The following is a 26179-nucleotide window of genomic DNA, read 5'->3' as shown; positions in this document are numbered from 1 at the left end:
AAATATTGGTTATTCATCCTCGTTTTGTGCCTTACCAATGATTTTAGTTCTGTAAACATGAACAAGCATGAAAAGTGAGAAGAAATGTAATTTTCAACTGCTAAGACCGTGTTGCATTTGTTCATTAAGGAACAGATCAATTAAAACAAGAAAGAGTGGGGCAGTTCTGGCAGATTATCACTGCAGCTGCGATTGGAGTCTGCTGGATTCAGCCGCGATCTGGATCGATAAGGGGAGCCTTAAGTTGGGGATTCTCTCGTGGTCTTGACGGAACACGGCGTGCCTGTCCAGCCTCGCAACAATACCAATGTCAGCTAGAGAGGAGATTACATAGATTACATAGAATTTACAGTGTAGAAGGAGGCCATTTGGCCCATCGAGTCTGCACTGGCTCCTGGAAAGAGCACCCTACCCAAGGTTAACACCTCCACCCTATCCCCATAATCCAGTAACCACACCCAACACTAAGGGCAATTTTGGATACTAGGGGCAATTTATCATGGCTAATCCACCTAACCTGCACATCTTTGGACTGTGGGAGGAAACTGGAGCACCCGGAGGAAACCCACGCACACACAGGGAGGATGTGCAGACTCCGAACAGCCAGTGACCCAAGCCGGAATCGAACCTGGGACCCTAGAGCTGTGAAGCGATTGTGCTATCCACAATGCTTGGGAGAGAGGGAAAGGGCGGGAAGCTAGAACTCTGTAAATTGGGAGTTCCTGGGCGGGATTCTTCCAGCCAGGGGCCGGGCCGGATAATCCCCGCAACTGGGCCACACTGCCCCGGAGAATTGGCGTGTTTGGCACGGTGTCGTCCACACCAGGTCGCAGCCAACGGGAACTCTGTGTGTAGGGTCGGGGGACAGCCTGTGTGTGTGTGGGGGGGGGGGGGGGGGCTCCGACCCTGGCGGGGGGGCCTCCAATGGGGCTTGGCCTGTGATCGGGGCCTATTTTCTTCCGCGCTGGCCCCTGAACTCCCGCGCCATGTTGCGTCGGTGCCGGCGCATTGAGGGAGGCCACCGCACATGCGCGGGTTGGCGCCGGTGCCACTGCGCATGCGCAGATCCCGCGGTGCACAGTTCGCGCCGGGATGGGAGGCTGGAGCGGCGCGAACCGCTCCAGCGCCGTGCTGGCCCCCTGTAGGGGCCAGAATCGGTACTCCCAGCGGCCCGTTCCGACGGCGTGGACACTCTGCCGCCGAATGGGAGAATCCTGCCCCCTGTGTCTCAGTTGGGTCATGCTCTGGTGCCGGCAGAGGCACATCACCAGGCGTACTTGTACGCTACTTGGCAAAAAACGTGGCCGACCTAGAACATAGAACATAGAACATTACAGCGCAGTATAGGCCCTTTGGCCCTCAATGTTCCGCAGACCTGTGAAACCACTCTAAATCCCATCTACACTGCTCCATTATCATCCATATGTTTATCCAATGACCATTTAAATGCCCTTAATGTTGGCGAGTCCACTACTGTTGCAGGCAGGGCATTCCACGCCTTTACTGCTCCTTGAGTAAAGAACCTACCTCTGACATCTGTCCTATATCTATCTCCCCTCAATTTAAAGCTATGTCCCCTCGTGCTGGACATCACCATCCGAGGAAAAAGGCTCTCACTGTCCATCCTATCTAATCCTCTGATTATCTTGTATGCCTCAATTAAGGCACCTCTTAACCTTCTCTCTAATGAAAACGGCCTCAAGTCCCTCAGCCTTTCCGCATAAAATCTTCTCTTCATACCAGGCAAAATCCTGGTAAATCTCCTCTGCACCCTTTCCAATGCTTCCACATCCTTCCTATAATGTGACGACCAGAACTGCATGCAATACTCCAAATGCGGCAGCACCAGAGTTTTGTACAGCTGCAACATGACCTTATGGCTCCGAAACGCAATCCCTCTACCAATAAAAGCTAATACACTGTACGCCTTCTTCAGAACCCTATCAACCTGGGTGGCAACTTTCAGGGATCTATGTACATGGGCACCGAGATCTCTCTGCTCATCCACACTACCAAGAATCTTACCATGAGCCCAGTCCTCTGTATTCCTGTTACACCTTCCAAAATGAATTTTTGCACCCACACTTTTCTGCATTAAACTCTATTTGCCACCTCTCAGCCCAGCTCTGCAGCTTATCTATGTCCCTCTGTAACTTGCAACATCCTTCCGCACTGTCCACAACTCCACCGACTTTAGTGTCATCCGCAAATTTACTCACCCATCCTTCTACGCTTTCCTCCAGCTCATTTACAAAAATGACAAACAGCAGTGGCCCCATAACAGATCCTTGTGGTACACCACTAGTAACTGAACTCCAGACATTTCCCATCAACCACCACCCTCTGCCTTCTTACAGCGAGCCAATTTCTGATCCAAACCGCTAAATCACCCTCAATCCCATGCCTCCATAATTTCTGAAATAGCCTACCGTGGGGAACCTTATCAAATGCTTTACTGAAATCCATATACATCACATCAACTGCGTTACCCTTGTCCACCTGTTTGGTCACCTTCTCAAAGAACTCAATAAGGTTTGTGTGGCACGACCTACCCTTCACAAAACCATGTTGACTATCCCTAATCAAATTACTCCTTGCTGGATGATTATAAATCCTATCTCTTATAATCCTTTCCAAGACTTTGCCCACAACAGAAGTAAGGCTCACTGGTCTATAGTCACTGGTCTACTCCCCTTCTTGAACAAGGGGACAACATTTGCTATCCTCCAGTCTTCTGCCACTATTCCTGCAGACAATGATGACATAAAGATCAAAGCCAAAGACTCGCAATCTCCACCCTAGCTTCCCAGAGAACCACAGGATAAACCCATCTGGCCCAGGGGACTTATCTATTTTCACACTTTCCAGAATTGCTGACAACTCCTCCTTATGAACCTCAAGCCCTTCTAGTCTAGTAGCCTGTATCTCAGTATTCTCCTTGACAACATTGTCTTTTTCCTGTGTGAATACTGACGAAAAATATTCATTTAGCGCCTTTTCTATCTCCTCGGACTCCACGCACAACTTCCCACTACTGTCCTTGACTGGCCCTACTCTTACCCTCGTCATTCTTTTATTCCTGACATACCTGTAGAAAGCTTTAGGGTTTTCCTTGATCCAAGGACTTCTCATGTCCCCTCCTGGCTCTTCTTAGCTCTCTCTTTCGGTCCTTCCTGGCTAACTTGTAACTCTCAACCGCCCTAACTGAACCTTTACGTCTCATCTTTACATAAGCCTCCTTCTTCCTCTTGACAAGTGATTCAACTACTTTAGTAAAGTAATGTAACAGGGTAGTTGTCATGGGAGACTTTAACTTTCCAAATATCGACTGGAAACCACGGTTCCCTCACTCGATAACTTCCTCCCTGCCTGACAGGTACATACTTATCAATGACACGCAGTAGCTGTTCCTTGAACAAGCTCCACATTTCAATTGTGTCCATCCCCTGAATTTTCCTTCCCCATCCTATGCATCCTAAGTCTTACCTAATCGCATCATAATTGCCTTTCCCCCAGCTATAACTCTTGCCCTGCGGTATATACCTATCCCTTTGCATCGCTAAAGTAAACGTAACCGAATTGTGGTCACCAAAGTGCTCACCTACCTCCAAATCTAATACATGGCCTGGTTCATTACTGAGTACCAAATCCAATGTGGCCTCGCCTCTTGTTGGCCTATCTACATACTGTGTAAGGAACCCTCCTGCACACATTGGACAAAAACTGACCCATCTAAAGTACTCGAACTATAGCGTTTCCAGTCAATATTTGGAAAGTTAAAGTCCCCCAGAACAACTACCCTGTTACTTTCGCTCCTATCCAGAATCATCTTTGCAATCCTTTCCTCTACATCTCTGGAACTTTTTGAAGGCCTATAGAAAACTCCCAACAGGGTATCCTCTCCTTTCATGTTTCTAACCTCAGCCCATACTACCTCAGTAGACAAGTCCTCATCATACGTCCTTTCTGCCACCCTAATACTGTCCTTGACTAACAATGCCACCCCTCCCTCTTTTACCACCTTCCCTGAGCTTACTGAAATATCTAAACCCCGGAACCTGCAACAACCATTCCTGTCCCTGCTCTATCCATGTCTCCGAAATGGCCACAACATCGAAGTACCAGGTACCAACCCATGCTGCAAGTTCACCCACCTTATTCCGGATGTTCCTGGCGTTGAAGTAGACACACTTTAAACCACCTTCCTGCCTGCTGGTACACTCCTGCAACCTTGAAACCTTACTTTTTCTCATGACCTCACTACTCTCATCCTCCTGTACACTGGAGCTACAATTCAGGTTCCTATCCCCCTGGGTTAAGACCTGGGTTTCCGAAGAACAAGTAAAATATGTTTTACTCCCCTCCACCCCATCTCCCCCCCCCCCCCCCCCCCCCCCCCCCCCCCCCCCCCCCCCCCACCCCAAACTTCGCGAAACAGGGCCTTCAGGAGCTGGCTTACACAACGTCCGATGTAGTGCGTTCCTCAACCTTCCTCCTTCCGTTTCCCCATAAAAGCATCGGCTGCCATTTCCGATGACCTCAGCAAAGAGCACAGGAATGCTGCAAAGGCACTGAAAGCCCACTTCCCCCGGCTCCTCCCCACCTGGTATGTTTTGCTTTAAAATGTTGGCAGTTGCTATCATTTGGAAGGCACCTGTCGGGTGGCCAATGGAACTGGAACCACCCGAGGGCTTAACCACCTCAGAGGAGGAGGGGGTTAGACAATGGATAGAATATAAATGACAATGAATAGTCTGGGGGAAAAAACAATCTTGTTAAAAGTGCCTACGCTGCTCAAATTTATATCACAATATTCTAAAACTGCTGACAGGGCTCCAGAGTTATTATCTGTCCAGCTCATTGAAATCCGTCTGGTAAGCAGCTTGGATAATCTCTTAATATTTCCTTCTGAAGGCGATAACGTATTGCTCAGGTATGGTTCTATCTGAAATAGTTCCTCTTCATCAATGAATTTCCTATTCATATAGAAACCTTTAATAGGGAGCGCGGACTCTTTCTGTCACCCTGGAGGACAACAGAGCTTCCTCACTGACTTGCGATTGAAAGCGCAGTTGTGCAACTTCAGCACACTCAAGTCGCTAATGATACGAGATCAGATAGTTTTCGGAATCTCCAATTATTTTTTTTTTAAGTTCAGAGTACCCAATTATTTTTTTCCAATTAAGGGGCAATTTAGCGTGGCCAATCCACCTCCCCTGCAAATCTTTGGCTTGTGGGAGCGAAACCCATGCAAACACGGGGAGAATGTGCAAACTCCACACGGACAGTGACCCAGATCCGGGATCGAACCTGGGACCTCGGCGCCCTGAGGCCACAGTGCTAACCCACTGCGCCACCGAGTTGCCCTGGAACCTCCAATGATAAAGTTCACGAGCGACTTCTGCGGGAAACAGACCTGCAACTTGAAAATGACATTCAAATAATTCACGCCATGGGCTTGCTGCAAAACACGTTGAATCTCCGTAATTTTGCCGCAAAGGCAGGAGAGGCGGCAGGCGGCACTAGTGTGGTGACGCAGCTGAATAAGAAACGTGCTCCCTGTGCGGGCGGCCATTTTGACCAGCCGACCTGATCCTCCATTTTGTGTCTGCGATGTAGCAAATGGCATTTGCCATGGCAATGCCCTGCTTCGGGAAAAACATGTGCCATCGGTAATGGCAGGAATCATTTTGAAACCCAATATTATTGACAGGAAAGGCCTGAATAAACAAAGAGTATCAGTGCCATTGATGAGGTGTGTCTAGAGGATACATTCTCGTTGAATGATCTCCAGCAAAGACAAGGAGAAGTCAAGTCATACCAAACAGCAATGTATTTGTACCAATTTGTACCAATTTGCAGCAATAGTAATTAAAGCAAATAATTATCAAGATGAATGGACAATACCATTAAAGATAAATGACACAGTGTTAACAGTCAAGCTAAACAGTGGCGCGAGGGCGAACCTTATCAACCTGTCCAATGTAAAAAAGCTGCAAACTCAACCAAAAATAGTTCCAGAACGTTACCATTAAGAGGTTATAATGGTAACTAAATCTCGTCATTTGAAATATGTCAGCTTGATGTCGATGTCAAAAACAAAATTTACAAGTTGAAATTTTCTGTCGTGGCGGCGGACCGCGACTCTTTAATTGGAGTTGAGGCGTGTGAGGAGTTTGTCCGACGAGTCTATAGGGCAGACAGTGCTGTGACAGGCCCTCATAGGGGCTGGTTTAGCTCACTAGGCTAAATCACTGGCTTTTAAGGCAGACCAAGCAGGCCAGCAGCACGGTTCGATTCCCGTACCAGCCTCCCCGAACAGGTGCCGGAATGTGGCGACTAGAGTCTTTTCACAGTAACTTCATTGAAGCCTACTCGTGACAATAAGCGATTTTCATTTCATTTTTTTCATTTTTAATTCATCCCTCAGGAGACTCCATACTGAATGATTTCTTTGAAATCTTCCAAGGTATTGGTATGTACCATACACGTACAAGATGCAAAGCCTGTAAATCATGCGCTGTTATGTGTGCCGGTACCCTTAAGGGACGAACTAAAGGCAGATCCAGAGAGAATGACTGCCTTGGGTGTCATTAATTGTATTGAAGCCCCTACAGAATGCGTTAATTCCATAGAAAATGTAAAGAAGCGCAATGAAAAACTCCACAATGGATGATCTGTATTGATGGTATGAAACTAAGAGAAGAAACCAAGAAGGACCCAATGTTTCAAAGCGTGAGAAGATATCTTCGCGAAGGATGGCACAGAGAATTCTGCTCCGGTTTCTACAACGTGAGAGCAGAATTGAGTGTTACAGATGGAGTTTTGCTGCGAAAAAAGCGAATAGTAATTCCGAAATCTTTAAGATCGGTGGTTCTGAGCGAACTCCATGCAGAGCACAATGGGAAAAAAAAGTGTAAAAAGAGAGCCAAAGCCATCTTTTGGCCGGGGATCTTCCGGTTATCGACACAATGGTACGGAACTGCACACGGTGCAGGAGAGTGAGCTTCTGCATATAGTGCAGGAAGCAAACAAAAACACATGGTGCAAACTGCTTCAGTTCCAAGTGTTGTAAGAATGTACTCATCCAGAAGCAGAAAGGCAACCACTCTGTAAAAAAAGAGGCAAGGGAGGGATTCCAAGCCCAATCCACAAAGAGATTTGTCGATGAGTCTACGAAATGCCTCAAACCACCGTGATGCAACCACCAGACGAAGCATGCAACAAGTCCAAAACATCTGAAGGACACACAGACAAACACAAGAAGAGGGTGATACATCAATACATGAAGAACATCAAACTCAAGCAACATACACTAAAGAACATGAAGAATCTTTGCAAGTTCAGCAGACACTGAGAAGGTCTGCATGGATAAGGTGCAAGACAGAAAGACTGAACTTCTGAATGACTGTTAAAAAAAAATTCTGAACATGTAAATAGTTATGCATATCATGCCGAAATGTACAAAAGTAATTTAACGTATGCAAATAATTTCACTTTCCAAAGGAAAGCGGATGTGATGATATGCATAAAGCAAGTTTGTTCATAATGTTATGCACAACGTCCGACCACTAGGTGGCAGTGTAAACCCTCCATGTGACCCTGTGGTCTGGGAGTTGGGAGTAGGTCGTGCTAGAGGATAGACGCATTTTGCAGTAGTTCCACAATAGTTAATTAGTGTTAGTAGTTTATTATTTTATTTAACCTAGTTATCTCATCACGCAATTGTTCTACAATAAATTATTTGAATAGATGTCCCATAGTTCATCGTTCACTTCAGCCAGTCTACAGAACATGCCAGACATTACCTGGGGAGCCAGGCAACTAGAAGAGGTTTGATGCTCGTCATTTCTGACTGCAGTTTCTGGTAACATATTATGCAATATGGAAAATAGGCCGGCTCAGGCAATGTGATAAAAACCACTTCCAACTCCAGAAGATAGATTCTTTTGTCGGAAATCAGCACATGTGAAAAATCTAATAAGGTGACATTTTACGCCATCCATCAGCGTAAATTAATGATTAAAAGGAAAATAACACAAAATTGCTGACACTGCTACAAATCTAATCTTGCCTTACAATATGAGAGACTGCTCCACAACAGCAGGTAACCAACATCAGTCTTTCTTTCTTATTGTAAGAAAACCTTCATGCCTGAATTAAAACACTTCCATTATACTAACTGTTTGCATTTGCTACAGGTACGCCTGGTGAGTAAATCGATTCGACTGCACAGTGGTGCAAACAACGCTGTTATTAAAGTTTAAATCAGTCCACAGCTTCCAGCGATCGCCCATGTGCTGTTAAATGGTAATTTCACAAGGCTGCTCTCTGAGAAGCTCTGCTGCCCAAGAAGCTACATTGAACCAGTATCTCGTTGAAAGAATCACCTTTCAAATTCTTGGAAGAGTGTGAAGCTCCTCTACTCAGCTCATAGATATGTCATAAACTCACTTGCCAAAGTTGAAGCTTGCCTATTCCAGCGCAAGCATATTTTTAATAATTTGAAAAGTCTAAATGACTTTCAATCTCTCTGGCACTGAAAATTAACAAGTGTGGGGTTTCACCCCTTCAAATATTAATTATTCTGTGAGATAGAGAAAATTAAGTGTATTTTAATTATTTTTCTTTGTCTTATTTTACCTAGCTCTTAATCGCATCTTTATTTCTCTCTATTTTCCTTTCTGTACTTGATTTGGTCATGAATTAAACATTTTATCTGGCACTTCCTGATTCAGGCTCTGTGCTGCTCATTAGCGATTCTTCCACCTGATCTGTGAAGGAGATACAACAGTGGCTTATCGTGTTTACACGATGCACAGACTCCCGGTTGAGGACATCCTGCTTTTTGGATCATTGGCTGACAGTAAACTACCAGGAAAAGCAGAAGAGTGGCAAATGCAATGAATGGCTGGTGCTTTTTGTTCACCAGTACAGCCCATAGTTTGATAAAATGGGAGAATAACTGGACGTACATATTTATGTGCTCATAAGCATATCAAATTCTAAATCCTTAAAAGTCTAAGCAACATAAAAACAATCAAAATGGATATTGCATTAAACAATGTCAATCCATGAAAAACAATAAGTATCAGATCAAAGGAATGTAATATTTTACATGAAAACGTTTCTTGTCCAACACCATAAATTTAGTTTTCTCATTAAATTCCACTTGCCTGTCATGTGATGCACGACTGATTGTCAATGATAATGGAAGGATATATTTTAAACTCACCCGGAAGCCAAAACTTGAATTGGAAAGTCAAACAAAGATATTTTCAAGGAAAGCTGCACATCTATGTTGCTGAAACATTGTAGTTATATTCTCTGTTACACCGAGTTACCCTTTTAGTGTCTGGATGGAATTCTCTGATCCCCACCACTAAGCTCAGGATTCCTGATTGGGCGGAGAATCTCACGTCGGTCATAAAACGGGATGGGTGCCTGGCGGCAGATCCATCCCCAGTTCCAGTCCCGGCCCATCGGCCATAGGGGGCCCCTCACTCCACGCCACCAAGAACATGCAAACAGCTCATATGCATTCATCTGAATGCGATTAACAAGCTGGAAGCCCAAATTTCCATCCCCTCAGTTATGCCTTGGCCCCACCAGCAGGAACCCTACTGTGTGGGCTTTGGTGCAAGTATTGACAAATGCTCTTCTGGAGTAATGGACCTCAAGGGGATCAAGGATGTCAGCCCATTGCTCATGTGCCGATGCCAGACTGGTCCTGGGTGGGGCTTGGGCTGGGGAAGGGTTGACCTCAGGAACCTCCTCCGGGATGGGGGTCCCATGTCTGGATTGCCCCTTCTAGCCCTGGCCAACCTGAAGATCCCCTTTGGAATGGTGATCTCAGGCAACCCTCTGTTCAAAATCATCATCTTTTTGTCTGTGAACTGTTTCATCTTTCAAGTAGTCTTTTGACTCTAAACTTGCTCTGCCTGACTGCTAATGAGTAGATCGGACAGTTCATTAAAGATACAAGCCGGGGGCTGCAAGGACTTTCCCTTTCCTCACATCTGCTCTCTCAACCCTTTTAACGCTGCTGCCTGTTGAAGTGCCTGAGCCTTCCTAGAAAACCCACAACACTTGAAAAGCTTTGAAATCTCCAGACATCCTTTGCATTCATTGAATTTCACAATTTCACCTTTAACCAGCCTTTGATGGACAGCTTAATGGCTTAAACACAACAGGCAGGAAGTGTGTTTATTTATCTTTCTCTTCATGCTTGAATGCATTGGTCCTAACCAAAATGTTTATAAAAATCCTTGTCCTGATTGACAGCTGCTGGCCACTTCACCAATGCTGAATGCTTTCTGCGGTTCGAAAAGAGGAAATGACAGTGGGACACAGTCACCATTCTTTGCTGGCAGAAGCACTTTATTTTTGACCTTAATAATCACTCCCTCTGTCGCTTTATAGTTAAGTGATTAGCCCATCCGAATCATGTGCTTCAGTTCCACCTCTATTTGATAGACTTGATTGTTCCACAGAAACCATATAGTCTATAGTATTTTAGTCACATGATTACCAGAGACCAATCTTCAATCTCAAGCCTGTTGTCAGTTTCCTTCCCCTCTTTCACCCCCATCAGCCTGCCCCTGGCCAAATTGCCCAGTCTCTCTCTCTCTCCCCCTCTCTTCAAATGCATTCTTTCTTCTTCCAGACCCAGGCATGCACCGTTCTTCACCAGCAAACATATTGGGTACAGAATTTCTGCCCACCACAAGGCCAATCAGATTGGTTCCAGCATCTAGAACTTAGGCTCTCCTGCCATCTCCAGCTTGAGGTCCCTCTCCCTCACTCGCCCAGAAATATTGGGCACTTTTTGTTTGGGAGATTTAAGATTGGTGCCATAATCCAAGCAGAGGACCAGGTTATTGCCCCAATGCAGATGAACTGCAGAACCTGCTCAACACATATACAAACACAGGGGGCGGGATTCTCCAAAATGGAGGCAGAGTGTCCGCGCTATTGTGAACGCTGTTTGTGAACAGGGGGCCAGCACAGCACTGGATCGGTTCACACCGCTCCAGCCTCCCTTCCTGGCACCAACTGGGCACCGCGCCAACCCGCGCATGCGCGGGGGACTTGCTTAATGCACCAGCCCCGATGCAACATGGCGCAGGGGTTCAGGGCCAGCCGCGTAACAAAATAGGGCCAGGGCTGGAGAGGCCGGCCCGCCAATCGGTGGGCCCCGATTGTGGGACAGACCCCATCGGAGGCCCACCCCAGTGTAGGAACCGCCTCCCCCCTCCCACAGGCTGCCCCCCCCCCAACCCTGCGCGCAGAGTTCCCGCCGGCTGCGAGCAGGTGTGGATGGTGATGGCGGGACTGTGCCTTGTTATTCACCGTCATTCACCCTCCCCTGCCATTATTCACTTCTCATTCTTCACCCCATTCTGTAACTCCACACCCCACCAAAATTTAGTCCATTGGTCGCTGATCCACCCCCGTCTGCTTTACACACCAGAGTTGGAAGTTCTAGCCTGTGATGGTGTGTCAGCCATTATACAACATGAAGGACATCGCTGGTGGTCATATAAAGGCATATATCAAATCTGAAGCCACATGAAACGTGTTGTGTAGTTCAGTTTAAACTACCTGAGAAACGTTGATGGATGCCGTTGGGAAAATCTGAACAGATGGCCTGCCTTGAAGAGGTGAACAGCTTTGGGAAGCCTGACATAAAATTGAACGTTTCAACACACTCATCGAGAATATCCTCCATTTCAGCCTTTGGCTGAGCGTCCGTTGTATAACCGGGAGAGTGGAAAATCAAAGGGAAACAAAAAGATTGATGTATCCGTGGGGAGCACGAGTGAGCAAAGAGTTAAGTATGGAAATACCACCATGTAAACAGGTGAAGGATAGAAAAATCACATGACAATATTGATATTCACACTACTGACGTTAAAGATGGCTCCTGAAGGAAGTAACTTACCCAGCTGGACTTCTACAATACTTTGTTGGTTTTCAAGGGGGAGGAGGAGCCGAGGTAGCTTATCAGTCAGTACAGCTGAAAGATACAAGGAATCCCACAGATGATTAGAACATATTAGGATACATAAAGAAAGAATGTGAGCTTACAAACACTGTACCAAATTTGGTATCCAAGTCAACTTAATTGTGTCAAGGGGAAGGTGGGGACCAAGGAAGCATGGTATGTCAGCTTGGAGCAGTACACTTCAGAGGCAGACGGGTGTGGGTTTAATTTTCACTCCTGGACTTTAGTGCCTAATTAAAACTGATATTTCAGTGTAGAACTGAACAAGTGGACTTGCATGGACTTAGACTGAGACTACATCTTTCTGTTCAAGGCACGATTGGAAGAGCAGGGCATTCTCTGTTGCCCTGCTTAACCTAATCCCCCCCCCCCAAAAAAAAAATAGATGAACTGATTGTTTATTTCATTTCCATTTCTGGGATCTTGCTGTGTCTAAATTGGCTGCTCTGTTTTCCAATGGCACAACTGGGGCTGTACCGCGAAGAATTTCAAAAGCTTGTGAAGAATTTTGGAATGCCTTGAGAGTGGACTAAATATAAAATCACAGAATCAAACAGAACAGAGGGAGGCACAGAACGATGTAACAGTGTCAGAGAAGGTTGACTAGACTAATGCCAGCAACGGGCGGGTTGTTTTCTGAGGAAAGGTTGGAGAGGTGAGGTTAGTATTGACTAGAGTTTAGAAGAGTAAGAGGCGACTTCATTGAAACCTTTAAAGTCCTGGTTTTTTTTGACAGGGTGGATGTGGGGAGGATGTTTCCTCTTGTCAGTGAATCTCGAACTGGGGACCGCGATTTAAAAATAATTGGTCGCCCATTTAAGACGAAATGAGGAGAAATTTTCTCTCTCAGAGGGTGGTGAGTCTCTGGAACTCTCTTCCTCAAAAGGCAGTGGAAACAGAGTCTTTCAATATTTTTAATGCAGAGCTCAATAGAGTCTTGATTAACAAGGGTTGATAGGGGTGTAGGCAGGAATGTGGGGTTGAAGTTCCTATCAGAATAGCCATGATCTTATTGAATGGTGGAGCAGGCTTGAGGGGCCTAGACCTGCCCATAATTTGTATGTTTGTAGGCCATTCAGCCCATCCAACCTGATCTGCCATGATCAAAGTGAATGGCGAAAAAACTTGAAGGGTTGAATGGACTATTCCTGTTCCTATGTCTTCTGTCCTTATGAAAGTTATTGTTGAATCTGCTTTCATCACCCTTTATGGCAATACAATCCAGATCATTACAATTTGCTATGTAAACAAAAATATATTTTGATCTCTCCTTCATCATTTTGCCTGTTATTGAAAGCTCGGTCATTTGTTTGCCAACCCTCCAGCCAGAGGAAAAATATTTTCCCTTTCTACTCTATCAAAACCTCTTATAATTTTGAACACATTCATTGAATCTCCGTTTAACCTTCTTTGTTCTGTGGAGAACAACCCCAGCTTAGTTTAACGCAACACGATTTATAAATATTGGATTGGATTGGATTTGTTTAATGTCATGTGTACCGAGGTACAGTGAAAAGTATTTTTCTGCAAGCAGCTCAACAGATCATTCAGTACATGGAAGAAAAGGGAATTAAACAAAATTCAAGAAAATACATGAGAATACATAATAGGGCAACACAGGATATACAGTGTAACCACATAAGCATTGGCATCGGTTGAAGCGTACAGGGTGTAGTGTTAATGAGGTCAGTCAATAAGAGGGTCATTTAGGAGTCTGGTGACAGTGGGGAAGAAGCTGTTTTTGAGTCTGTCCGTGCGTGTTCTCAGACTTCTGAATCTCCTGCCCGATGGAAGAAGTTGGAAAAGTGAGTAAGCCGGGTGGGAGGGATCTTTGATTATGCTGCCCGCTTTCCCCCGGCAGCGGGAGGTATAGATGGAGTCCATGGATGGGAGGCAGGTTCGTGTGATGGACTGGGCGGTATTAGCTTATCATTCTAGTACAACACAATGTAGGCCATTTGTTCACAGAATCCGAGTGTTTCAAATACAACCAACTGTCCTCTGTTTTGCTCATTTTAACAGCAATAATTGCAATAATATCTGACAATGTGGAGGCCTGTTCAGGTAGGCCCTATTCACCGAAAACAGCACAAATCGCACCTCACCAGTTACAGCTCCATCAGTTTACTCTTGTTCACCAGTGAAGTGATGGAAGGTGTAATTGACAGTGCGATCAAGTGGCACTTACTCAGCAATTGACTACTCACTGATGCTCAGTTTCTGCCTCTGGCACTCGGTTTCGATATCATGGCAGCCATGGTCCAAATATGGACAAAGGGACTGAACTCAAGAGGTGAGGTGTGAGGTCAGAGTGTCAGGCCTTGCCATCAAGGCAGAATTTAACCAAGTGTGGCAAAGGAGCGCTCGCAAACCTTAAGTCAATAGGAATTTGGCGGGGGGGGGGGGGGGGGGGGGGGGGGGGGGGGGGGGGGAGCGGGAGGGGGGGTGGGGTGGAGGTGGGAAACTCACTGGATGTTGGAGTCATACCTAGCACAAAGAAGATTATGTTTGTTGTATCCATTGTGTTTATTTCCTTTGTTCCCATGTTTAAAATGTTATTACTTTTGGACCCATAATCAGAATGTACCTTTAAGGAGAAGAGTTCTTGCCAGGACAGTGCGTTCCTAGCTTTCGTATTTTGGAGAGGAGAAACCAGACTTGTTGGCGCTGAAAGAATCTTCGGAACTTGTTTTGGAGGAAGTCGGTTCGATTGGCAAACCTGCCAACTGGTGGGTTGGCCAGGGACTGTGTTCAGCCTAACAAGAGTCAGTGATTGGTTCCTGCATGATGCTTTCTGAGGGAGCTTGGCAGAAGTGTTTAGACCTTGGAAAGAGAAAGACTCTCTCTCTCTTACTTGCTGAAGTAAAGAACTGCTGTATTGTTCTGATCCAGTGAGGGCCTGGCACATCTTTGCTGTCAACTTGAAATGATCCTGAATTGACAGATAAACTAAACAACTTGGCCAGAGAAAACTACCTCAAGCGTAGAAGGAAGCTTGAACTTCAGAAAGACATTAACTGGGAGATATCCCAGTGCATCAAAGACCTTTTATCCTTTTATTTTATTATATTTTCTTTACATTTCAATCACCTTTCCCCCCTGTGTTGTTTGTCTCAGTGTGTCGAAAGTGGGGGTAGTTAGGGAGTGGGAAGGGGGGGGGGGGGTGGGAGAGGGGTATTAGATAGCCAGCTACATTTGTCTGTCTGTTAATACTGTACATAATAAAATATTACTTGGGTTAAAGCTACAAACCTGGTGACAGTAGATCATTGGTCTCAACTAAGGACCTCGGGTATTTTAAATAAAATCTAATTTCACCCGAGTTTCGACTCCGGGTCAAGTGGGGGTGGAATTGACGGCACATTGGATCAGGATGTCTTGATCATTGGGTGTCAATCATCTTAGTCCCAGGACATCGCTGAAGGAGACCCTCAGGATAGTGTCCTAGGCCCAACCATCTTCAGCTGCTACATCAATGATCTTCCCTCTATCATAAAGTAAGAAGTGAAGATGTTTGCCGATGATTGCACAATGTTCAGAATCATTTGTGCTTCCTCAGATACTGAAGCAGATTAGATGGATTGTTCATGTGAAATTACCCCTTTGTGTCCAAAGATGTGCAGGTCATGTTACGGGGTTGAGGGGATGGGGTGGGTGGGGGAATGGACCTAGGTGGGGTGCTCTTTCGGAGGCTAGATGCTGACTCAAAGGGCCAAATGGCCTTAGTCTGCACTGTGGAGATTCTATGACTGAAGCAGTCCATGTCCAAATGCAATAAGACCTGGACAACTTTCAGGCTTGGCCTGATAAGTGGCAAATAATATTCGTGCCATATAATTTCCAGGCAAATAAACCATCTCCAACAACAGAGGATCTAACCACCGGCCCATGACATTCAATGGCATTATCATCACTGAATCTCCCACTATCTATATCGTGGAAGTTACCATTGACCACAAACTGAACTGGACCAACAATATGGGCGGGATTTTTCAACCGCGCCCGCCCGTCGACCAGAAATTCCCGTCCGAGGTCGACGGACCTTTAAATGGACCCCGTCCTGTCCGTGACGATCATGCAGCGGGTGCGACCAGGCAATAAAATCTAGCCCAGTGAATACTGTGGCGAGACGAGTAGGTCAGCGGTGACTAACTCACCTCCTGACTCCCCAAAGACTGCCCACCATTTACAAGGCACAAGTCAGGAGTGTGATGGGATACTCTCCATTTGCCTGGATAGGTGCAGATCCAACAACACTTAAGAGTCACAGCATCATCAATGAGAAAACAGTTTTACTGGTATTCCATCCACCACCTTAAACATCTTTCTCTCTGCCACCGATGCAGAATGTGCCATCTACAAGGTGCACTGCAGGAGCTCACCACAGCTCCTTCTACAAAAATCTTCCAAACTCACAACCTTCACCACCCGGAACAGGCTTGTTCAAGGCCCGACCCGTGGGCCATTTTTAAATGACCCGTCACATCCCCCAAATGTAGGTAGCAATTCGACGCCAAAACCTCCCAGAAATATATATTTTTAGACGACTGCCCTGTGTTTCCCGTATGCCAAGCTTGAAATTATACGGGGCACCTCAAGTGTTGGTCGATTGAGGAATCAATCTCCTCAACAAGCAGCATGATTGTCGGCGAGCACACAACCAATACGCTCCTGTGCCCGCCAACCGAAATATGTGAGTTGACATCAGGGTACGCACCCAATGTCATGATGCACCATTTAACGTGCTTCCTTGTCAGGCACATGTCCGCACGGCAGACGTAAAATTTTACACCACATCATTCTCGCTGGAATTGTTTTTTGCTGTCGGCAATTGTATCTGAAATAACGGAGTCGGTAAAATTTGCTGTTAAGTCTTTGCTTTGCTTTGATCCATAATTGTCTTGGTCTTCACAAGTCTATAGGAGTGCTGGCTGCCAAAAGATATTAAGCACCCACCTCTCGTGCTCTTCAAACCCAACACAAACTCTCACTGTTTTCCCAACCCTTGCTCCTTTTCTTGTTGCTCTCACTGTCCTTCTCCCTGTCCCAGTCCTCTCCCAACTAGACCCTGATGCTTCTTACACCCGACCACAATCCCTGCACCCTGCATTCATTGTCAGGTGTCATTCTTCTTTCTCAATCCCTACTCCCACTGCTCTACTGGCCCAGGCCTGACCCCTGGACCAACTTTGACTCTGGCCCAACGTTGACCCTATCTTGGATCCTGCCGTAGCTCTCAATGCTTTCCTGACCTATATCCAACTCACATGAAATGTTGCAGATAACTGGTACAGTTAAATCAAGTTGTCACATTGTGTTAATTAATGTTAATGGCAGTTCACAGAATCACAGAATTTACATTGCAGACGGAGGCCATTCGGCCCATCGTGTCTGCACCGGCCCATGGAAAGAGCACCCTACCTAAGCCCGCATCTCCATCCTATTCCCGTAACCCAGTAACCCCACCTGACCTCTTGGACACTAAGGGGCAAGATGGTATGGCCAATCCACCTAACCTGCACATCGTTGGACTGTGAGAGGAAACCGGAGCACCCGGAGGAAATCCACGCAGACACGAGGAGAATGTGCAAACTCCACACTGTCACCCGTGGCCAAATTGAACCTGGGCCCCGGGAGCTGTGAGGCAGCAGTGCTAACCACTGCCACCGTGCCAGCAGTTCTGAAATTACGTTAATTAAAGATCATGAGTGGTGACTGTGATGCTATATTTCAGAATAATATGGTTCCTAGGTCACAAAAGTTCCAAAAGCAAATTCTTTTGTACATCTAGGAGCAGTCAGTTCATTGGATTACTTCCAACACTGTAAATTTGGACTTAAATGTTCACTCATGTGAGTGCAGCTTGAATGGTATTTTCTCTGACGTTTCACCAAGAAAGAAAATCATCCATCTTTGGTTGTCTCAAAGTGTCTCAGCCGCCGCGCTAGGTCCCCGAAAACTGTGAGCACACGTATCCCACGCCGTCGGGAAGTCGGCCCATCGGGGGCGGAGCATCTGGGGACGGCCTCTGGTGTCGCCCTGAGGTCTTCCCAAAGGCATATGGATCCACTATAAGCCCACTGACTCCCATAGCTATCTGGACTACAGCTCTTCGCACCCTACACCCTGTCAGGACTCATTCCCTTTCTCGCAACTTTGCCTCCGTCGCATTTGTTTCGACTATGCCACTTTCCAAAATGGAGCTTTGAAAATGTGTTCCTTCTTCCTCGACCGTGACTTCCCACCTACAGTTGTGGACAGGGCCCTCAACAGTGTGCGGTCCATCTCCCGTGCCATTACCCTCGCCCCCTCCACTCCCTCCCAGAACAAGGATAGAATCCCCCTCGTTCTCACATTTCATCCCACCAGCCTCCGTATGCAAAGCATAATCCTCCGCCATTTTTGCCAACTCCAGCGTGATGCCACCACCAAACACATCTTCCCTTCACTCCCTCTGTCAGCATTCCGCAGAGACCGTTCCCTCCGAGACAATCTAGTCCACTCCTCCACCATACCCAGCACCTCTCCCATCACCCATGGCACCTTCCCATGCAATCGCAGAAGGTGTAACACCTGCCCCTTTACCTCTTCCATGCTTAACATTCCAGGCCCAAAACACTCATTCCAGGTGAAGCAGCGTTTCACTTGCATCACTTCCAATTTGATCTACTGCATTCGCTGCTCCCAATGTGGTCTTCTCTATATTGGAGAGACCAAACACAGACTGGGTGATCGCTTCGCTGAGCATCTTCGGTCTGTGTGCATTCAGGATCCTGACCTTCCTGTTGCCTGCCATTTTAACACAAGACCCTGCTCCCATGCCCACATGTCTGTTCTTGGCCTGCTGCAATGTTCCAGTGAAGCGCAATGCAAACTGGAGGAACAACATCTCATCTTCCGGTTAGGCACGCTACAGCCTTCTGGCCTGAACATCGAATTCAACAACTTCAGATGATCAGCCTCACCTCGACCCATTTGTTTTCATTTCATTTTAACTGTCTTTTACCATTTCTTTCTTTCGTAATATACATTAAATTTCCCCCCCCCCCAATCTTCTCCACCTTTCCTGCACCTTTCTCCTCTTTGCTTCCCCCTTCCACTCCCCCCACACCTACAGTTCATCCTCTGATGTTAGTTTCCTTGCTGTTTGACCTTTCACATCTTTTGCCCTCTCTGGGGACTGCCATTAGCACTCTTTCCTTTTGGTATCTGTGGCCATTAGCACCCGGTTTCCCTGGGTTTCTGTGGCTATGACTCATCTTTCATTCTCACTCCACAGTATAAATATTTCCCACTTTCTTTGTCTGTTAGCTTTGAAAAAGAGTCATCGGACTCGAAACGTTAGCTCTTTTCTCTCCCTACAGATGCTGCCAGACCTGCTGAGATTTTCCAGCATTTTCCCTTTCGTTCCAAAGGCATATGGCACACTCAGCAATGATGCCATTTTGAGGGGGCGGAGCATCCAAAAAACGGTGCTGCCACCAATTTCGGCGTCAAACGGATACTCAGGCCAATGGCTGAATGTGATTTTGGCGTCGGCAATCGGAGAATCCAGCCCTAAGTGTTGATGCCGGCGCAGAATTCACGACAGCAAAACTGGCCCTGAGCCTGGACTAATCCAGTGACTGTGGAAGGGCTGGGACTGGCAGCACGCAGAACACAATCAATTCCAATGAAAAACGGTGCGGGATTCACACGGTCCGTTATTGACAGGAGGCTGATAAGCTGCAGCCGTATATACACATTACACTCCCCACACACCCCATCCCAGCCAACAAGATAGCACTGGTTGTGCTGGAGCACGTCCATACAGCTGATGGGTCGTTTGGGTCCAGAGGGCACCTCGGGGTTCCCTGGAGGGGAGGGATCCTATACGACCTGTGGCCCTTGGTTCACAGTGGGTTGTCAGTGGCATGCGCATCTGCAGGGCTGCCATCCTGGCTGTGGCAATGGTGTTCCATGCCCATCCACCATGACCCCACAGCCCACCTCCTGGCCACCCCCTGCTACTTCCCCGGCCCTGGCAGAAGTCCCTTGACCATCAGCACAACTGTCAGAAAAACTACCATGTCGCTTTCATAATTTTTAAAGCATAAGTGAACCACGTCATTGGGAACTCGGCAGATTAGAAGCGGAGAATCGCAGAGGCCCTGGAGAGTATCAGGTCAGGCCTGCTAATGATATGCAAAGGGTGTTTATCGTACATGCGTTCCGGACTGCATTTACGCCACTGTCAAGGTGATGGAGAATTGCGGTTTGGCATCAAATCGGCACCCGCTGCGATTTTGGCGTCGGAACCTATTCTCCACCCAATCACATTTCCCGATTTCGGCCTCAGTCAGCGGAGAATACCACCCTGGGATTTTTTTCAGTGCACAACAAAGCCCAATTATCAGAAGAAGGATAAATTAACAGCAATTCAAGTGTCTGCTGCAAATGCACCAAAGGGTACGAGTATTAACAGTCAACCTTAGATTACAATAAAGTGGTGTTTCCATGTCTCAAAATGCAATCACAAGTTATTATTTTTTCTCTTTCACTTTGGGAACCATATTGTGGCCTCTTGTGCCCTGTAAAGAGGCTTATAGCCAAACACTTTAGGCAATAAAATCTTTCTTTTTAATGATTCTGCAGTTGCAGAATATAGCTTGTAACATTCACATCCTGCCCACATAATGCACCAGAATAACAGCAATACATGCCACAGCTCAGAAACACGGAGTGAAAGCAGTTTTTATTGCATTAATTGTTTAATTTCGTTCTTGTTTTTCAGGTGCCCAAGACTTTCGCTTTTGAGAAAAGAATTTGTATTCAGACTTAATTTTTCCTCTCAAGGCTGACTCCTGCTGCATTCTTGCCTCGTCGGGACTGTGGGGCAAAATGAAGCTGCAAACATCTGCCGAGCCACTGCTGCCATTCTCAGCTCTGGGCTAGACAGTCAATGTCAATCTCACTTTTCGTTCGATTGTCCACTCATGTGTGCGGGGCCGTGCCATCGTTTCTCCTTCACATTGGATGTTTTGAGACACACAATATGCAAGTGGACAGAAACTTGTCTTCCAGGCTGAGGCCCATTAAAATGTGTAAAAATGTCTTTTAAAGCAACCTTCGTGTTGTGCTCCTTGGACCCAGTTGCTGAACACAGAACTCTAATTGTGTACATTACCTGGCATAATTAGACCATTTTCTTTGTCAATAGTTATCCAATAGATTTTTTTACTTCAGTGCCATTTACTATGTCAGAGAAAGTAATATTCTTTGTGTTTTTAAGAACTATCCCCCACATTATCTTCAAAATTTACACCTCATTCTTTTTCATCACATGGCAGATATTACCTTTTTAAATCAACAGTACGTGCATCCAAACATTTGTCAAATAAGTTTGGATTAAGCTCTCTTCATCACATCTGATAATCTGATTGATTAACATCCATAGAATTCCCACAGTGCAGAAGGAGGCCATTCGGTCCATCAAGTCAGCACCAACCCTCTGAACGAGCACCCTGTCTCGGCCCACTCCCCAGCCCTATCCCATAGTCCCCACCTAAACTGCACATCCCTGGGCACAAAGGGGAAATCTAGCACGGCCAGTCCACCTAACCTGCACATCTTTGGACTGTGGGAGGAAACCGGAGCACCCGGAGGAAACCCACGCAGACACGGGGAGAACGTGCAGACTCCTCACAGTTACCCAAGGCTACAACTGAACCCGTACCGGGCACTGTGAGGCAGCGCTGTTAAACACTGTGCCACCATGCTGCTCTGTAATCTGTGCTAATTGCATTGCTCATTGATTTCATCTATCAATAGAGGCCAACACTCTGAGTGCCTAGCACCAGTTAACAGTTGCCTACACTGTTTAAGGCCAGCCTGCACCCCTTAAAGAGCAGTTAAATTGTGGCTACAACAGGGGATGGAAGACATGAAGGAAGTGGAAGGAAACATTGACGAGCGGGACAATGCAGGATCCAAGGCTTTCCAACACTGCACTGGAGATGGTGCAAAGTGGGGTTCTGCATCGGCAGTGGGCCAGAAGGCCCAGTGGGAATAGATGGAAGTTGTGGTCAATGCCAGCAGCAAGGACCTGCATGCAATGCGAAAAGAAGTTCAATGATCTTACACAAGTGGTAAAGGTCAATGAATGCATGTTCAAATGCCATGTCCTAACAACTGTACCACTAGTTTCACCTGGCATGAGCAGCTGTCAGCCATAACAGAGGGGAAAAATAACTAACTTGTCACAAGGCTTTGCATGGAGCTTGGAGCCAATTCTTTTCAGTATGGATATAAAGGCCAACTTTATTCAAAACCTTGTGGACCCAGTCATAAAACGCACCTGATGGCAATGTCTCAGCTTCCATTGTGATGCAAGAATTGCTGAGGTTCCGCCCAGGGGAGTGATTAACATCCATAGCCCTATGTCCATACTCTCCACCTCCGTGAAGCACAAACCTTCTGTCCACCCTTCGGAAGTCAGCATTTGTCCTTCCACTGCTGGTACTCTGCCAATCCCCCAATCGAGATGTTCAGTCCAGAGCCAGGCCCTCGATGTCCAGAAAAGCTCGAGAGCATCCTCCCGGGTCGTCCACAGTCTCTCCCACTGAATGTTAGCCACCTTCCACTCACCTTGTTTCAGCTACTGGGGAGCACTATGTAGGTCAGGCAGAGAGAGACACAAGAGAGGCAGGTACTAAGAGTGCACAAAGATGCTTCATTGAGATTTGTATGCAGCGTACCATAGTTTCATTTATAAATTTTGGTTTGGAATGTTTATTTTGTGGTGGCTTTTATTTGTGCAAGCTGAGCACATGTGTGCGAGTTGCATTCTGGAATCGCCAGCCACGTCGTCAGCTCTTGTGGACCTTTAGTTTTCACGAGTGAGTCAAATGCAGCTGGCACAGCTGGACTGCCACCGCACAATGTTATCATGACTGCTGCCAGGATAAAGGGTATTGACCTGCATGATTCTCTGCTGCTGCTTATACACCAGCTATATACTGGGAGGTTGGAATCTCCTTTGGTTTGCTTCAGAGAGACATGCAACACCCACAAAGTGAATTCCGTGCCATCAATGACACTTATATCATGAAGTATTTGCTTGCTCAACCTCTCTCTATGATAGGAGAGAGAATGCAATGCAGTTACCTCACTTTAAATAGAGGGTACTAGTGACCTCACCTATGCAACAGTGGAGGTAATCTGGGAGATGTTGCTAATGTTCCCAACTGCAGTCTTAAAGGAGCCAAATGCAAAGCCAGTGATTTAGCCCTGTACTAAACCAGCCCCTAAACTGTAAAGGTTCACAGCCTTGATCACTTTCCCAGCCACTAGTAATGCAATCTGCGCCCTGCTCTGTGGCTGCTGCATCTGGCAAACTTCACATTTTTTGGCAAAAGCCTCTTTCTTGAAGTGCAGACATTTCGCATATTGTTCCCCTCTGAGGTTCTGGTAGAAACATTGCTACCTTGGGAAGATTTGGCCTCCCATCAAAGGCCCTGTTGCTTCTCACCCTCCTCCCTCTTCCAGTAGCTCATTCTACTTTCAATGGTCTCCGTTTATTCTTCAAGTCATGCTACATTTCAAGGAGAATACCTCCTCATGCACTCAACCCTCAGACCAACTAGTTTGCGCAGAAACCTTGAAGTCAGGATCCAGTCCTTCAGTACCTGCCACACTTTTCTCTGCAGACTTTTGCAACTTGATACAACTGCAGAAAGCACTGTCTATTTATAGAATCAAAGTAACAGCCAGAAGAAATCAACCAGCAACTAACCTGTAAGTTAATGATCAATTTAAAAAGCGCTAGTGGGGTTTCCTTCTTGCTGCTGAGCAGGTGCACAGCTGTACAAGGTTAAGAAAGGGTGATATCTGAAGCGTTGAGATTCAAAATAGCAATGCTGGTGTCAGATCAACAGTGCACACCGATTCGTTTCAACACTTTGCCTGTTCTGCATACTTGCAGCAGAGATTCAACACAAGAACCCTGATGCCTTCACCAGAGTGGCATCCGGCGCAGCTCAATCAACAAGTGTGTGCACATCTGGCATGGACACGATTTTGGAGCATCCAAGGGCGCTCACAGCCCTCAGAACATGAGGGCAAATGATCCCCGTTTCTAGCCCAGCGTATTTATTACAGACCGGATTATAGATGTTCGGTGTTTGCTATAGCTGTGTGCTCATGATTTCTGAGGTCACCTGTAACCCAGAGTAAATGTTAGCTTTGTTCTTCCCTTTCAACCATGTCGAATCTACATATTGTGCTTTGGGATTATTACTCCACAGGAGATACCTTGCAACAATTTCACCTTTAAATAACCGACTTAATTTGGTCATGGGAATTCGGGTACAGTTTAATCCTAATTGTTTTACCGTCATCGTGATTCTACCAACTGACATCAATCCTCATCATTTCACATGAAGAAACTTTAGTGAATAAAATGATGGCATTTAAAGCAAACCGCGTGTGTGTGTAAAACACGTATTTCATTCTTTGCTTATTGAAAATCAAGGTTTTTGCATCACCTTCCAATAACCTCCGTGTAACTCCAAGGCAAAAGGCAATTTTACTTTCATGAGGACATTTTTTTTATTATCTTTCTTCTCGGTCTAATTTAATTTTTCTTTTCCTTTAAAAAAATGTGGACGGAGAGTGACAAATGAAGAGAAAGCTGGCCATCCATCTTCACTGGACAGCTGGTGATTTGGAATGCAAATAGAAGCTATCATTCTTGTCAAACAAGTGCCAAAACACAAATGCACTGCCCACAGTTAATTAATATTCGGAAACCAATCAGCCCACCGCTGCTGTGGCAACGCTTCTTTTAACTCTGTGGCACATGGGACTTCGCAGTAAATTAATTTGCTCTCCTATTCAAATTACCTCCAATCCAAAGTCTAGTTATCTGACCTCATGGAATGAACCTGCGGTAGGTGCTCGTTTATAGGGGCTGTCTACCTCAGACTTTTTTCATTTAAAGATAGCCTCTTAAAAAATAAAGAAAAACATTTATTTTTTACCATTCTTATTGTAAAGCCTGGCCTTAAAGTTAAGACGCACATAAGCAAGTTGTTTCAAAAATCTTCATCTCGAAGGAAGCCGGCGTCGTGATAAATGGCCCCGTGTTTGGTTTTGACTTCTGAAGGAAATTGTACAACACAGGGTAATGAATTAAGTCAATTCCAAGGCTTGTGGCCACGCAAATACCAACAGGAAATGTTGTTCCTTTATTTAAAACCTTGCCCTGGGAACATGTCCTTTAAATACGGGCTTGCTTCAGCTGCTGGACCTCGAGAAACAATCTCAAACTGCAACCTTTCAAAGCAAAATCTATCAGTGATCATTTTGGTTTACATATCAACTAAGTGGCAGTATTGGCTGTCGTTGCAAAAAAAAGAAAATTGCGTTATAACCTCTGTGCCGTCCATTTAGCAAGTTCATATTTTTCCAATATATTTCTTGCACTTGAAACATTTAACAGTTTATTGCTTTGTTTCCATTTGCCAGCAAGTGAACATTTTCTGTGACAGTATTATATTCACAACATTCAGGATAATTCCTTCTTTTTTCCAATTTCCTTTCAGGCAAAGGTCTGACCTGCATTGTGCCAAGGATGCCCCATTACGGCACCCAATTGGTTGGTCTTTATCAGCGAAGTTAGACATGGGTTAAAGTATGAGATTGCATTGTTGAAGTTTGTAGTCACTTGAGTATCAAAGATTAAGGGATGATCTAATTTAGGTGTGTAAGGGTTTTTTAGGATCGGGAGAATTTATTATTTCAGGTGGGGGGAGTCCAAAGCAAATGGATGCAATCCTAAAATTCACAGAATCACAGGATTGTTATGGTGCAGAAGGAGGCCATTTGGCCCATTATGTCTACACCAGGCCAGGTCATTCAGGTGTGATGTTAAGAAGCACTTGTTTGCACAAAGGATAGTGGAAATCTGGAGCTCTCTGCCTCGAAATGTTATTGAGGGTGTGGAAGGAGGGTGGGGGGTGGGTCAATTGAATATTTCAGAAACAGAATACAATGGAGTTTTGTCAAGTAAGAGTATTGGGGGCCTATGGAAACAAAGAAGTTAAAGGAAGTTGAGATAAACGTCAGGCACAATCTAATTGAATTGGCTTAGTTGGAGGAGACAAAGGGTGATGACACAGGCTGTTTTAGTGA

The 26179-nt window shown here is 45.9% G+C and overlaps 1 protein-coding gene across 3 annotated transcripts in view; it reads right to left on the bottom strand.

The window, feature by feature from the left end:
• Nucleotides 1–26179, bottom strand: part of il1rapl2 (interleukin 1 receptor accessory protein-like 2) — a 1090987-nt gene that overhangs the window by 304962 nt on the left and 759846 nt on the right. For all 3 annotated transcript variants that reach the window (XM_038775345.1, XM_038775344.1, XM_038775346.1), the window contains exon 6: nt 11945–12019. In XM_038775345.1, the coding sequence (XP_038631273.1) occupies nt 11945–12019 (75 nt within the window). The remainder of the gene's footprint in view (nt 1–11944; nt 12020–26179) is intronic.

The sequence above is a fragment of the Scyliorhinus canicula genome, chromosome 17 (genome assembly GCF_902713615.1).
Source record: "Scyliorhinus canicula chromosome 17, sScyCan1.1, whole genome shotgun sequence".
NCBI classification, from domain to species: Eukaryota; Metazoa; Chordata; class Chondrichthyes; order Carcharhiniformes; family Scyliorhinidae; genus Scyliorhinus; species Scyliorhinus canicula.
Note: the sequence above shows the minus strand (reverse complement) of the source record. Positions and strands in the feature narration are given on the sequence as shown.